This window comes from Haliotis asinina, chromosome 14, assembly GCF_037392515.1.
Source record: "Haliotis asinina isolate JCU_RB_2024 chromosome 14, JCU_Hal_asi_v2, whole genome shotgun sequence".
Classification (NCBI taxonomy): Eukaryota; Metazoa; Mollusca; class Gastropoda; order Lepetellida; family Haliotidae; genus Haliotis; species Haliotis asinina.
The window spans coordinates 11,395,971-11,412,967 of record NC_090293.1 but is presented as its reverse complement, the minus strand read 5'-3'; the positions used below and the strand labels follow the sequence as shown (position 1 = coordinate 11,412,967).

The 16,997-nt window shown below is 37.9% G+C and overlaps 1 protein-coding gene across 2 annotated transcripts in view; it reads left to right on the top strand.

Moving 5' to 3' along the window:
* The window catches only part of LOC137260929 (one cut domain family member 2-like), a 36,853-nt gene extending 21,738 nt beyond the window's left edge, over positions 1-15,115 (top strand). The window contains exons 2-3 of one of the 2 annotated variants that reach the window (XM_067798489.1): positions 9,528-9,605; positions 11,155-15,115. In XM_067798489.1, the coding sequence (XP_067654590.1) occupies positions 9,528-9,605; positions 11,155-11,444 (368 nt within the window). In that variant the 3' untranslated portion in view covers positions 11,445-15,115. The remainder of the gene's footprint in view (positions 1-9,527; positions 9,606-11,154) is intronic. The other variant, XM_067798490.1, reaches the window with a different exon arrangement.
* Positions 15,116-16,997: the final 1,882 nt, after the last annotated feature.

Sequence of the window (16,997 nt, the reverse complement as noted above, 5' to 3'; positions counted from 1 at the left end):
CAATTCTTGCTTCTTTGAGTTGTTTGTTCAGTAAAACGTAGCTCACATACACCTAAAATCAGATGTAAATAGTGAGGATTAATACCTCACAGTCTGTGTTGTTAAAGTTCATTTTTCCAGGGTTTGATTCCCAGTTTCTTTGTGATCAGTTGCCTGACACTAGTGAAAATTAATGTTGGTACTAAATTCCTAAGGTTTAATTCAGGTTAAATGTTCATTTTCTTCATTTTGCAAAAATAATTAATTGCTTTGTACCTCTGGAAAAGAGAAGGATTCCTTTGGTTGAGGTTTATGAAGATAATGAAGGTGAAATTTTTGTATCCCCCTTTAATGTTATTTTGGATAGTGATGGTTCATGATTACTAACGAATCTTGTGATGAGAGTAATAGGCGATGTTCTATTCACAATCAAAGCAAATATGGCTGAATACGGAGAGTACTTGAAGCATTTAAACACAGCAATAACACACCATGTCAATGCGTCCTTAAGCCAGCATAGGCCTTTCATTTTGCAGGAAAATTGGACGGGAACATGCATTAGTGGTTATGTGTTCTGAAGACTTCGTTGAATTAGCTTTCTCTTTGCAAATAAACTCTGAAAGGTGCAGTGATGCCTGGGAAAATACAGAAGGACATACCATATCCAAGGTTGAGCATTTTCAAGCATGGAGCAATTACTATGTCTCATGTGCTGCGCGACCCTCTTCCTGTGCATGACCCGGTTCAGAGAAAACTTGCCATGTTGTTTATAATAACCCTGGCTCCATAGCCAAGTATTGTTTCACCGTTTCCATAGCAAGAAAGAAGCTTTGTAAGCAACGACCTGAATAAGCCTTCGTTTGTGCTGGCTGCTCACCATTCTCTGGCGTTTCCCCATCGAAGGTCGTCTTCCAGCTAATATGTCTCCCAGCCTTTAAATCACACCCCAGTAAAGGAAGGCTGGTCTAAGATAAATGCACAGCTTTATGAGGCGTACGAAAATGCATCCTAACCAGGAACCGGTTTGAAGAGACGGATGGCAGAAACTTGCCTCTTGCAGTAATGATGAGATTAAGCATCCCGGCCTGGCTCCGTGTGCCAACTGAGACCATTCAAGTGTTAGAAACAATGCAAGCTCATGCACTTCGCCTTTCCACTCCACTGATGATTCGGTTGGTGCCTAGCAGTACTCAAGAAAAATGTTTTATGCCAAGAGAAATACTGGAACAGGCTGTATGCTGATTTCATCCATTTATAGCGGCAATACGACATTCTTCATTGGTTATTTAGCTGTTGCTTGACATAGCGGTTTCATTGACATACATGGCAGCCCCTTGTCAAATATACTGAAATGCTTTTTGGTTTACAGTTTGCACATGAAAGAATGTTGAGAGAACCAATGCTATTCCCCGGGCAAATTTACTTGATGGTAGCTGATGTGACACATCATTAAATTTTGAAAGAGATGAAGTAAATGTAACCACTTTAAACTGATCTCTTTCGGGAAATATACCTTACAAAGTCTACCACTGTGTGGTTGAACAGACAGCTCCTGATGGACAAACCCCCATATGGGGTCAACAGAATATTTGGAACCATTCCTTTTTTTGTCTGTGTAGTTGTTGTAACACTTTACAAGAGAACTATGTTGTTTGTTTATGTGAAAAGCGTATAAGATAGCATAGTGTTGAATAAAGGGGAAAATTTTAAATTAACTTACAGTACAACAAAGTGATGAAGTATTTTTATGAAAAATAGATTGATAACATTTGAATGTAAACACTCAGTCACATTGTGAGTTGGTCTATTTATAATCACATTTGTAACAATTGTCTGAAAGAGCGTAAATACAGTTATTTGTCTGTCCAAAGTGCATTGGCAGGAACCATTCTCGGTGATTGATGTGGGAAAGAATCATTTTAAAGATTGGAGGCCGGACGTTCCCTTGAGCAGTCGGCCAGGCATGTATCAAATTATGTTGTCAATATTCCAATAAATGCAACACTAGTTAAAATGAAATCAAGATTGATAAAAGGGCCTTTACTATGACAACTTGTTGCCTTGTGAGTTGTATGTGTATGGGTGTGACCTTCTTCGTGTGACTTTTTGTTGTGTGGGGCACTTCAGTGCATTGATTTTCCAACAAGCCCCAGGGGATGGCAGTTACGGAAATGATTTAATGAATTCTGTGAAATACATTTTTATAAGGGAATTATTAAGTTACATTTGTTAAGATGTTTAGAATTTTTCTGCTGGCAAAATATCAATACTGGCCTCATTCTGTTGTTCCAAGATATAGATGGTTAAGTTCCGTGGTAGTTCAACAAACATCACACAATAAGAACTCCTGTCATGAAATACTCAGTATATAGACCCTGAAATATTGAGCTGATTTATTCACAAACTTAAAAAAAGAACTATTTTCCTAAAGGAAATTAACTTGAACATAGGCATTTATAAAAATGTCACAGGCATGCTGGGATTAAGCAAAATGATTTTATTATGAGTTCGGCATATGGCTTATGATGTGCCATTATGGAGGCCCTAATAGCAGCAGCTATACTAGCCACACCCAAGATGCATTTATATGTCTGTTCGCTAGAGTATATCATGTCCGGGATCTTCTTATGCAGTATCCCTTCCCAGAGCCTTGTGACTAGCACGATGAATATTGCACAACGTATGAATCTCTTGATTTATTGTAAAATAAGACTGGATATTGATTCTATCAGCAATGTTTCCTCATACTTTTAAGTGTTAGTTTTTGAAAGGTTTTGGATATTTAAACAGGCTTATTAATATTGTTGGGTTCTTTATTGCAAGAATGTTTTGAATTTAATGAAGCTATAAATAAATATTCTTCAGACAGATATGGTGTCTGGTGCTGCAAATTGATGTGAGCATGTGTTGTAATTTATCTTTGAGAGCTGATGGTTTAGCTGAAGACAAACCATTGTAGTTGGTGGTAATCATTGCAGTATTATTTTGTTAACCAGTGATATTTTTTGTTCAAGTATCTTTTCATTGCTTCATGGCGGCTGCGTTTGCAAGGTGTTTGGCGTGTTTTATTCATGCAAACGTAAGCTGGAGAAAACGGTGATTATCATCAGCAACATAGATACAAAACAGAAACCAGTTCTATTTAAACATTGACACAGCAAGCAGACAAAGAGAATGGCTTAGAGTGCGGGGCTCATTTCTAATTTCCATCCATTGTCCAGTCTTGCATGCTGTGTAGTTGGCAATGGAGCTAAACTATTGGCCATGGGTGAAGTTTATTTATGCCTCTGATGCTTGAAGTGAGTGACTTAACACAGTAACACAATAGAAACGGTGTTGACAAGAAGGTAACGGAACAAAATTAAAAGAGACAGATTTAGACTTCATTTTCTTCATTGAAGTGTTTCAACAATTCTTTCCTTTGCTGAAGATTTTGCTCTTGAGAATTGTTGAGGAGAATTTATAGAGCACATATTTGACGAGCGGACCGTTATCGCAGCAGGCCGCAGCCAAGGAACAATTCTGGTTGACGTAATGCTAGGGGAACTCGTCACCTGGCGCGGGAGGTGCCTCGTCATGCTATTCACGCGCATGCTCTGGGATGAAAGCCTCTGTTTTCACTGCCTGCAAGGTCGCACAGAGTCAGCAAAGAGCAAACAAAAATCGGCAAGTTTTTCCTTCTAGATGAATGAAATCAGTTATTGATCGCACAAGTTCTTAAGTATCTCCCCCGATCTCTCCGAGTTGAGAGAAAAATCCATAAATCCATCGGCCGAAAGAAAAGGCACAAACAGAGGATGGGAGAGGGATCTTGTTTGCTATTGTCTTAAGCCTGGGAGATACTCAGCTGTTCTAGCAGTCTCTGCTTGAGGCGAGATGGTTTAGCCCGTCCTGGACCTCAGCCCTGGCCCAACACGCTGCCAGCACAACACAGACCTCTCACATGTCACGCAGTCCACCCCTTGGTAAATTGCATTGGTATGGTCAGAGTTTGCGCAGAGAAACCCGATCACTCAGCTCGAAGCTGAGCAAATTGATCCAGTGTTTAATTGTTCCGAGCCCCTCCTCTAAACTCGCTGATAAAATACAATAAGTATTAATCATTAATGATGAGAATGTCGAACGCATAAAACTTGAACGTAATTAAGCTTAATCCTACTTCTAGATTGATCTCCAGTGCTAAACGATGAGAGATAAACAAATAGTCACAGACCCATGCTCAACTCAACTAATAACTTTTTTACCTCAGCTGTGATACCTGACAGCCAATGATTCACACATTTCTTATAAAATTCGACTTACCAAAGTCATATGTTTAGATGTCATGTAAAAGCCATCATTGTTAGAACTGTGGTTGTCAATTGACAGGAATCTCTGGGCCAGGATTAACTTGGCTGATTGTAATCACTGATTATTGACAAACCACACATGGCAGGGATGCTATTGAACTGTATGGGAATTTCCCCTTCAGTGGAGAGAATATGATTGACTCGGCCAATAATGTAACCCGAGATTCTCGAAATTAGCATGAGGTCCATAATCCGCCACGTAACATCTTGGTGCCATGGAACATACTACCACCAAAGATAACCACAGTCTTTTATCGCGACTGATACCACATCTCATTTCAATAACATCTTGGTAAAATGCCTTTAAAACATGTAGACCGCAGTGTTGCTGTACAAAGCAATTTTAGTGCTGAGATGATCGTGACTCCCATACCTTAACATAGACTTGCACCATCTGTAATGCTGAGATTGTTTTGTACAGTGGCACCGAGGATTGAAGTAGACTCTCATAGTTCAAACAGAGTAAAATAACCTTTGAAAACAGAAGATGCTAGAATCAAGCATCAACGTAATGTGTATGGTATCTATAGGAGCAGGCGTGATGTTGTGACGAAATCGTTCACGACAACCATTTGCTACCTTTATCAGCAACATGGCTGTTGATAAGTGTGTTGCTTAGTTTTATCAGTAACCACTGGGCAGCTGTGTATATGATTATTCTGTTATTCGAATACGGTGCCATTTTAACTTCCAATACGTTGTTTTCATGTGTTTATTAATATTCTTGTAGAGAAACTAGCAGTCTTGTGGTCTTGAAATGATGACAGTTAGTCAAATGCAGCAATTGTGCTTGCACAAGGTCACCGTCTGTTGACGAAACTGGGACAACTTGAAAGATGCAAGTATGTCTCGTCCATACCAAGGTGATGGCTGAAGTGATAAATCAGCTGTTCAGATAATATGGCAGGTGCCCCCTGGTTTTTTGGTTGGACAGATATACATGTATCATGTAGCAGCACGTCAGCTTCAGTTCTCCATTGAAAAACTCAATCTTGTTGCCCACTTATAACTCACTGGATATCAATTAACTTCTATTGAGACAGCTTTGAAAGTTATTTCATTTTGTGGTTAATATTACTTTTGTCGAAGAATGCTTTTGAACATTAGCCTGTCTTATAGAATTACGGAATATTTTCAGTTAATCTATATCGAGATGGCAAATTCTGTTTAAGATGCTTTGGCGCAGAATTGTTTTAAAAATATTGGAAAGGAGGGGGGTGCCAGAAGTCACATTCTGCTTGTAGCTCCTTCTTGTTAAGATGATTAACTCATTCTTCTTCTTCATAGTTTTGTTTAGCCATGTCATAATGAATTTGAAATTCCCAGTTGTGCTATTGAAAAACGTCTTTTATACCAATTTTTAAAATTCTTTTCCATTAAGAAAAAAGGCACTTTACATCAGTGATGATAACGTGGGTTATTTTCCATGGAATCTGTCATAACTGCTTGAAATGTCATCATTTAAGAGGCAATTTTTGCATGTTCCGTCAAGGCCAGTATTGTTTCGCCTTCCTGGGAGCAGCCATGTTGCCTACCGTTGAGCTTCTTTCAGAAATTGTTACCATGACAACGGTCCATTCAGGACTGACAGCTGTGTGTGCGCACTGAAGGAACTTGCTTCATTAAAAGAGCTTGTCGTTGCTTGTAAGAGCCCAGAGAACCTGTTTTTGTCTCGAGGAAATGAAGTGAAAAAAATCAACGTTAAATTTAACCAGAGTGACCGGGACTTGATCCGTACAATTTCGCCAGGAGCTCGTCAGCTAATAGCCAAGCTTACGTTAACCTCGTACAAAATGCCCACTTTTTCCCCCCATCTCCATTTTGTTCATCCTTCCAAGATTTCCCCTCTTTCATGTAATTACAAGCGACAGACCTGACTAGGCATATCGTTAACAGGGCTGTTTGAATAGGAATATTATTTTATTGTCTCCACGACCCAACGCAATTACTGTGTGGAGCATTGCTATCTGGTCTCTTTGTCCAAGCGTGAATTATTTACTTCAATATATCACTTTCATTTAACCTTGCACATGGGTGGACAAGTTATTTTGGTGAAGAGTTTTGCCTGCAATTGCTGTCTCCTCACCCGTTCGGCAATGCCATGTAGTACATGGAACTCAACGTTTGTCATCAATAAAACAGCAGATTTTATCACATTACTCCAGTGAATTTGTCAAGCTTTTGCTGATGCATTGGAGATTAGTCTGTGTGTATTATCTTCAGAGCTAATGATTGTTTGAAAGTTTCATCGAAAAAATGTCATCAAGGCTGTTATGCCTGTATTTTCTTGGAAGAATATCAGTAAGGTGTGTGTAACAGTTATTACGTTTTTTAGGCCAGACTGTAAACATGTGGCGCTAGATATTTGTAAAATGGACTCGAAGTGTGTTTATCTTACTGATACTCTGTGTAAACAGTGTGAGTGAAGCAGTTTTAGATGTCATTCACAAGGAACTAGATTCTTCCCACGCACATACATCTGTTTTCTCACTCTACTCGACACAAAGATCAGGAACATGACAATTTTATGTCCTTCCAAACAGGTGTGGCTATTTGCTCTCACATTGCCAACTTTAATTAGTTAGGCCCACACGGCACATTTTCTCAATTTCATAGCAAAACTTTCTATGGTTATGAATTCATGGGAGAAGATACCTGTGTTACCAGGATGAGATGGCATCCTTCTTGGTTGGAACATGTCCTAGCGACCGAAGCTCGCGTCCTAGGAGCAGGCTGAGGAACATGTCAGATAGCTTTGTTGTCTATTTGTCTCCCGGTCTGTCTAGATGGCTTTGATTTTAGATTTGAAACACTTTGATGGTTTAGTTTAAGTCGGATCAGTGGGTGGTAGGGTTAAATGGCTAAGACTTGGTTTATCAAGACACTTCTGGTGATGAGATCATGCCATGATTTTGCATCAAATGACTGTCAGTGACATATCTGTGTTGATGAATAACAGCATTGTACTGGGATGCACTTGGAAAATTATTTTCAAGGAGCAGAAAAAAATGCAATTGTTTAGCTAAATATGCACATTGCTGTAAACTGTTTCTCACTGTGTCTACACTTAAAAGAGAAATGTCTGTAACAAGTGACTTGTTATCCTAGGTGTTACTCATTCTTAGTATGACATCATCATCCTTGTCGATGAAATCTATGAAGCTTAAGTTAGATGTTTTGGCTCCGTGGAGAAGCAAATAATTCCCCTTACACCAAAGATTTGAACTGCTCATTCCGATACAGCTTGAATTAAATGAACTTCCATGGTATATACCTGATCCCGACCTGATAAATAAGGACATACATAACTGTCAAAGATGTAATAATTTCCCATTTATTATGCTTTTTTCAATGCATGGAGATAAGAGACTGACAGTGTTTTGTAAGCTCCAGTGACATGGTAGTTATTTCATTATAAATACGGCAGTTGATTGATAATGCAGGCTATCACCCATGAGGACAAGCCTGTCATAAACGTATGAAGATGAGTTTAAAGTCCGCCTACAGTGAGAAAATTTCTTGAGAGCTGACGTTGCTGTGTATGGCTACATTTTGTTAAATGTCCAGCCAAACAATAGACTGTGTTTAGTTTCCTGTTGAAAAACGAGGAAAGTGAAGCAATACATTTAGGACAAGATTCGTGTACAATGGTTTATCAGTATCACAATATTCTCATTTGTCATTGTTAACATTTCAGAAGGGAAATAGTTGAGGGGCTGTGCGCACTTGTGTTTAAGGTGTCAGTAACCCAGTCACTGCTGTAAAACCCATTGAACTGGCAGTTAGCATAAGGACACCTCCAAATGAAATTTGTAATAATTATTTACCAAGCACACCTATTTCATGTAAGTTATGTATGGTATGCATAGATGCTCAGCTTTGTAAATGTCAAAACTTACGTAGTTTATGCACCTAAGATAGAAAATGTTGCACATTAAAAAAAACATCAGTTAAATTTCATGTGATGATGTTCAAATTTCCTGTTCATTTATTATGTTTCAAATTGACATATAGCTATTATCAGTGGTGAAAAGGAAACACACGTTCCTTCATTTTGAAAAATTAACTTTTGATTTGATTAATAAAAAAAGAAAATTATTAAGATTTGTTACATCATCAAGTGGATGATAGGGACACAATTGTGTAAACAAACTAAACAAACTTTCTGTAGAACAGCTTCTAGTATTTTGTGAGCGAGATGTTTTGATGTCAAAATCTTTGTAAAACTATCTCAGTTGTGGCTGACAAGTTTGTAAATGATTTTACTTGAGAAATGTTACAATTAACATTGACAAACTTGACAAGCGTAGATGACGGGGGTGAGTGGTCTATCTCGCAGAGTATTCACCTGAACAAATCCAAGCTGTTGTTTAAATGACTTTATCTTGATGTCACAATAAGGCATGGTCCATGTCGTGGTGATTAGGTGTGTATTTCAGGTACCATCTCTAACAAGACTCACACCTTCCTTCCTTCTTTGATCTTGATCTTCATCCACACGCATGATACAGGATAATTTGAAGACATGCTCGTGTTTTCCAGCACTGACATCGTTTTCACTGTTGAAATTGTTACTTTTGAATTTTAATTTATCGCACATTTTAAGTTCCATAGACATTTTGCAGTACCTAATTTTAATGCATTTATTTCATAATTTGCTGATCACTATTTTGCGTTGATGATAATCCCATTTCTGATAAACAGGTAACAGTGTGGAACAAACTGCAATGGAAAATGTGTTTACTTGCGAAAATTGATTCCAATCTGACATTGTGATCCATCTTGGGTTCCTCATGTGGTGCCATGCATCGTGCCCCTATTGGCTTGTGTGCTTGTTAAATAGCCTGCTCATCTTTCCTTGGTCTCAGAGCAATCAGTTACCAAATTCACTGCACTTATCCTGGGTGGTTTTCTTTTGGTAATATTGCCTCTTATCTTGTTCACCAAACAAAAAAAATCTGCTCAGTGATTTATCATTACATCACTGTCCTGAATTTGATGGGTAATATAAAAATCTGAAGTCATGATTTGAAACTTAAAATTGTAATATTGGAAATAAAATAAATGATAAGGCATAATCCAGTACTGGGGGAAATGGATAATATATTATGAGCCAAGAAATGGTGAGCAAGTCCTGCCCTTTAACCACCCGTCTCATTGGGAGTGAGCTCTTAGACACGTCCTCCTCTATTTCAACAGGTACAGCCTCCTCACAGCCCTATCACACCCAAACTTACCCCGGCCAAGGTCCTGGCCAGCAGCCACGCTTCTCGCAAGGTGAGTAGGGAGGTCCCCGGAACAGCCACTGCAGCTGCTGTTACCTGCTACCCACCCTGAAAACATCTCTCAAATTTTGTGCATGATGGTTTTTTTTCTCACTGGTGCAAAGCTAACTTGGAGTTTGTGAATTCTGTGAACTTTTTAGATGATTAATTGAAGCTGCACTTTGTTTTTGATTTCTGTTCTTGATTTTTGCTGAAGTGCCGCGTTTTCACGCTTTTGCCTCCTATTTTGCATGCATCTTAGAATTGTAATGGTCAGTAAGTTCATTGTGTCATTGTAAGTCATATCTAGCAGATCTGAGTAGGCCTAAAAAAGATAAGGTAATTTAGATTGACAGAATCAATATAAGTATCTAAACTATATTTATTCTCCTAGCAAATGTATAAGTGTTTTAATAAAGACAAGGTTTTAATTTGAATGATGAATTACTCTTTCATGTGACCAAGTTTCTAATGTGACTGAGTCATTTGTAATCAAGCATGTGTACTTGTACTATGGAAATGTGTTTGTCATAAGTTTATGTAATGCGACAGCAGCACAATGATGCCATTGGTAGTAGTAACAATAAGTAATTTCTGGTTACCATGGCAATGGGAATCACCATTACTGTAATCCTCCATCAGTTCAACATTCTTTGCAAGAATCAGTTCCTAATTACCAAAGATGAATTTGTAACTTTCTCATGAAAGAATAGAATTCGTGTCTCAGAAATATTTTTGAATATTTTGAACCCATCAGTCTGTAAACAGATTATCAAGTTTCCTGCTAATGCTGTTCTGTTTAGTTTAGACATATAGTCCAGTCCTCTCATAATGACATGTTTTATCTTCCCTACTGAGAAATAACACCTGGTTGATATTATTCATACAGTGTATTTCATTGGTCATAGACTCCCTTTGTAATTTCCATGGCTATAAATTGTGCCTGTATCCTAGAAACAGTAGAGCTGACAAAGTGCATCATGGGAGGTAACTCTTGCAACGTAACAGAATTCCAAGAAGCAGATTTCATGTGATGCCTTGTGAAAAAAAAAGGGAAACAAACGAATAGTAATGAAAAATTAATTTGACTTTTTTCATAAGCTATGATCACAAATATCTGATTTTTGAAATTGTTAAGGCTATTCTCAGCCTGTTATATTTTCAGTCATGGAAAGGTGGACTTGCAAAGACGAAGCCTTTCCATGCTCGAGGTACTGTGTAATTAAGTGGCCTCTTTGTAAATAGATATCTTCAGATCAGCTAATTAACAGAAAAATAATCATTTGGGATATATCTGGATTAAATGTAGTTTAGGCAGGTACAATAGAAAAGGTTTATTTCATTTTAATTATGGCTGTGATAAATATTTTTCTTAGTAAATCTAAAGCTATCCTGAAGTTACTGATCTATGAATTCCCCACCCCCTTCCCCCTTCAGTTACTCCCTTGATCTTCATTTTTCTCAACTCGAAGAACATGTATCTGGTTTGTTCCTGTATGTTATATTAAATTTCAATGGCATTTAAGATATGTCTAATTATGGTTTTGGAAATTTTGTTCCAGCATGCAAGAGGAAAGAGGCAGAACAAGAAAAGCCGCCCGAGGAAAATCGACCTCCCAAAAAACCACGACTGGTGTTCACAGATATTCAACGCCGTACGCTTCATGCAATATTTAAGGAAACAAAACGTCCGTCGAAGGAGATGCAAGCTACTATTGCACAGCAACTTGGACTTGAAGTGAGCACAGTAGCCAACTTCTTCATGAATGCCCGACGCAGGTCTTTGGATAAGTGGCAAGACGATAACGGAAACAACAACCGTGAAAGTGCAAGTTCGTGTACGAAGAGTTAACCATGTCTGTCACAATTGTGGATCTCCTTGCTCGCTCTCATAGATTCATACATCAGAGCCGGGACTACTTTTCTCGTCATCATGACCTCAGAAGTGTCATTGTCGTTGTCCTATAGCCATGCTCGATGCAATCCAAAGAACAACCGACATCTTTAGTTTGTTATTGCTATTTAAGTTGTATTTTTGCTTTGTTTTCAACATTCCATCAGCTGTTGATTATATAAATTATTTAATTTAATATTGACCCAATTTAAATTATTGTTTCTCTTAACAAATCAGGTATTGTAGACTCTAAGTCCTAGCCAAATTTTTTATATTTATTTATTTATCATATACCGAAAGGTATTTGGTTTTAACCTCTGATTTAAAAAAACAAATGGTCCAAGACCATGGTCGTTATAACCACTGAAAATCCATCCTATGTGCTTCACATTTTGTTTTGGCTATTGCTAATCTATTTATCAATCGCTTTACTATTATCGTTTGCAAGTTGTTTTTGATGACAAATAAGTTATGGAGTTGATACATATTGCGACGTGTAGGTCATTCGAGACATATCATATCTCAATTCATATTTGTATGAAGCCAAGGGAGACTTTTACGCCCATATTCATCATCCCATTGAACTAGTCACTTCATTGCTCCTCCCTGTTATCTATCTTATTGTATAGTTCGTTAGTGTCTAACGGGCTTTGTGGAAACAAAGACTTTTTGTGGAATCGCATTGAGGTTCAGATAATGTGCAATATTTTTCACATTTATAGTGTAGATAATCATGATAAATTAATTTTTTAGTTATTTTTTTGTGGTTGATTTTGTTGAAATTGTGTTCTGATTTTCAGTATTTGTCAGATTGTGCTCATTGTATTGTTATGATCATCAAAGTATTTTTTGGTCATTTTGATCAAGATTATAATGTGCGAGTGGAATCTTATATATCATTTATGTTTTATACACGTTTTATGAAATCCATGACCAAATTTTGCGTATTACAGAAAAATCTCAGTCCAGTGATGGTTACTTCGAGTGTTAAGCCAAATAGGGACAAAATAACACCATGGTGCTAAATCTCAATCATTTCTTTTCTCTCTTAAGCAATAGGAAGAATCTTGTGACAGTTTCATCCAAATGATGAAGATATTGGTTCATAAAAATTCAACTAATATTTCTTATGAAGTCCATTCCACAGCTTTTTTCCTCATTCCACGTATATATTTACTGAGACTCGAAGCAATCATCTCAACACTATAGACCCTTGTTAATTTCATGTACAGTGTATCTGAAGTTATGTAAAAAAAATCGGCACCAGTTTCGGTGAAGCCCCAGTGGGCTGAGGTGTATTTCTTTGTTGTATACTAAGTTATTTATTTATTTATTCCATGTCACATGATCGTTTGTCAGCTGGAAACTATGTGATAGGTGTTTCCGAGGTCCATGCAATAAATATACATATTCATCGATTCAACCCCAGTATTCAGGGTCCAATTTGTACATAGAAAGCGTCTCAGTTTCTATTAAATGTGTTTTGTGTACGGTTGTTTTGATGCATTTATAAATAAATATATAATATATAAACTGTCTCGTGCTGTTCTAGCCTGCTGCTGTAGCTAATAACTGCACCAGTAGAAACCATTGAGATGTGTACATTGGTATGAATCTCTATGTATTTGTCTCTGTGTAGCTCAAGAGAACATGTATGTTTGACCCACTGTATAGATGAAAATCTGATAGTTAGATGATCCGATGCCATCTGAATTCACTCAGATGCCAATACTATCATGAATGAAAAAACCTTTTTTGTAATGAAACGTTTTTTCAACAAGAAAAATATAACATACGTCCTTTCAAGGATGCGTCCATTGTGTTGTCATGGCAACGAGGAGGCATGCCCGTTGAGAGGGTCTCCCAGCGTCTGAGTTGTGTTAGCAGTAGCAGTGTTTGTTTTGTGTGAGACTGGGCTTGCTCCGTCAACTATGGAAGGGGGACAAAGGGACACATTATATCTGTGGAGCATCACACCACACCAGGCAGTGTGGGAGCGAAGCAGATGTTGGTCTACGTACATGTGGAACTGACTGGGTTCTTGCACAGTGCCACGGTGCGACTCGACAGTAGTTGAGTGGTCGCTGCAGAGTTCCATCTGTAGAAGTGTCCACAACGCCAGCTTGACAAACTTTGGCATTGCCAGAAAACATATCGCCTTCCTGTGGTGTTTATTTGCTATGTGTAGCAGCTTTAGTTTGCTAATTGTTTTGTCAATGACAAATCCATTTATCATATCATCCTGTCCTAACAGATATAGGGTATTACTCTGGGTTCTTATATTTGTGAAATTTTTATACTTTTGTGCATAGGGCATGAACATGTATAATGTTAATGAATGTTTGATTTGTTGTTAAAACAATTTTATCAAGTTGGTTTTCAGAGTTAGTTTTAAAGCAAGATGCATTGGAATCTCATTAAGTGAAGATCTGTTTTTAAGACATTATGAACAAAGCTTTATTTACTTCATAAATTTATAAATTATATAAATTATAAGTGCTACTTCTTGTATGAAGAATTCTGAAGCTTTTGTATCTCTCCTGTGGAAAGGTCACATATGATTTGAATAATCTACAAGATGAGGCCTTGTTATCCAAATTTACCATTCAGCGTTCATATCATGCCCCTAAGTGTTAAACCTGCAGAACATAAGGCAGCATTTAAATAGTGGAAGGTTTTCTCTGCAATGTCGGTATAGGTTTGTACAATTTACATGGAAGCAGTGGTACTTAAGTGTACATGACTCTTGGATTGTATTGATTATTTAGAAGGGAGTCATTACGACAAGAAACATCTTAACATGTACATATTCAAACATTTCTTAACAGACCTGAGAAATATCTGAAATTGTTCATTAAGTGTCAATTGTAATATCGAAGCTGATTTTGTTGTAGGGTGTTAAAAAGGTTGGGGTTAAGATGGGGAAATTTATGAGTTTGAATATGGACATGTAGTTTGATGTTTTTAGCAATATATGCAATGTCTCCCTTACTTGATGTGTGTAAACAATTCAACTGGTGCATTATGAATTTCATACCATACTGGTTGTCAAGCTATGTGTGCTAAGTTCTGATTTATCATTTATGATGTATAGGGAATTTAATGTAACATGAATTAGCCAATCAAGTTTAAATTAAGCTGCAGAAAACTGCAGCAACTAGTCATGAACGTTGATTTTGTCAAAACAATGGATTATTGTGCAATACAATCGTTTGTCCGTCGTTTGTATTTCTACATAAAGCGTGTGAACTTTTGTGGTGCAATTTAACCTCTCAAGCAAAACCAGCTGCAACAATTTTAGATAGGTTGTGTAGTTTATCCAACCTTATTTTTAGACTGTTTTTGTTAAGCTTTTTTGCTTTGTAGTTTAGACCATGACTCGTCACCCATTTTGAGACGAAGTCGTAGCATGCAACAGCATTCTGATTGGTCAATCAGAGGCAGCAGTGCAGCAGCAATTTGTAAGCGAAGGTAGCCCATGTTTCGTATGTAACTACCTTCCCCAAAACCACTGTACTATAGAATGTTGTTATTGTGCTGATAAATGTGACCATCTCACAGATATGCAACAGGACCTAGAAACTACTGTCTGTATGATAATACAAATAATAAAATAGGCACCAAGCTCATACTCTTGTTTGTTTTTAAAGCTTTGATGTGAGGTTAGGCTTACTCAGCTTTTAGCAATATTCAAGCAATATCTCAGTGAGGGACATCAGAAATGGGCTTCACACTTTAAACCCATGTTCGGAATCAAACCAAGGTCTTTGGCATGACAATCATACACTTTAACCATTAGGCTACCCACTGCCCCTTTGATGTGTGAGCATGTAATGTATGTATGGTGGTGAGTAACTGTGTTGTGCTCATCAGCAGCATCTTTGAACAGTGATGCAGTGGATCAGTATTGTGAAGGAGAACTAGACAAGATGTGCTTTGGGGGGAAAAATGCACGTTTAGTTTGTACACCCCATTCGGCAATATGTCAGCAACATATGGTGGTTTGTAAGTAATCAAGCCTTGACCAGACAATCCAGTCATCAACAGCATGAACATCGGTGTACACAAATGAAACTGATGACTGTCAACCAAGCCAGAGAGTCTGACCACCTGATCCCATTAGTCACCTCTTACGAAAGTATCTGTTACCGAGAAGGCCAATTCTAACCTGAATCCTCATGGATAACAAACATACAGCATATATAAGGAACACTATTTATGAAGTGAAGTGTTATTGCTGCATGCAGTTGTTGACAATAAATGAGGAAGACAAGATAATGCATTATCCAATTTTGCATATTGGTAATTCTTTTTATTACCCATATTCATTTCTGGTGAAATATGAGAAAATGTGAGCTTCCTGAAATCAGTTTTTAGACAAGTTCAGCTACTTCCTTGTTTGGAAGGGTGTCGAGGATGTCATGATGAGGCCAGGCTTTCTTTCTTGGCAACACTGTGTCACATCATGTCATGTTGCTTGGGTCTCGTCCCATACCTTGAACATGAAGCGGACTAACCAGTCCTGTTAAACTGAGCTCTCATGGAGGATTATTGGGAAAAAGTAGTTTCTGTGGTTCCATGGGTAATGTATGTCTTCTTTTCAAGGATGTACGCAAAATGTTGTTCATTAGGTCACACACATAAGCCTGTAACATACATCGCTGTTGCTTACCTTGGGTTGTCTCTTGGATGACTGAACAGCATTCTAATTTTCTTTACTGACAAGTCGTCATGTTTCAGTGGAGCTGGTGACACATTTGCTACAACACAACGCATTGTTGCACCTGTTTGAAACTTAGTTCCCATTGTATCGTAAATTGTGATTAACACATCATATTGATGGCTTGGTGGCAATATAGTACAACCCTTCAATACATTTAACATGATAATTGCAACAGTGGTAATAGTATTAAATGCAGCATTGCGGTTTCAGCTTGGTTAGAACAATTCAACAGACACCACATACAGCATTGTCATTGTCAGCTTGGTTAGAACAATTCAATAGTCACCACGTGCTGCATTTATGTCAGGTTGGTTAGAACAATGCAACAGACACCACATACAGCATTGTGACGTCAGCTTGGTTAGAACAATTCAACAGATACCACATACAGCATTGTGATGTCATTATCGTTAGAACAATACAACAGTCACCACATGCAGCCTTGTGATTGTCAGCTTGATTAGAACAATTCAACAGACACTACATGCAGCATTGTGATGTCAGCTTGGTCAGAAGAATTCAACAGTCACCACATGCAGCCCTGTGATGCCAGCTTGGTTAGAACAATTCAACAGACACCACATGCAGCATTGTGATGTCAGCTTGGTTAGAACAATTCAACAGACACCACGTGCAGCATTGTGATGTCAGCTTGGTTAGAACAATTCAACAGACACCACATGCAGCCTTGTGATGTCAGCTTGGTTAGAACAATTCAACAGACACCACATGCAGCCTTGTGATGTCAGCTTGATTAGAACAATTCAACAGACACCACATGCAGCATT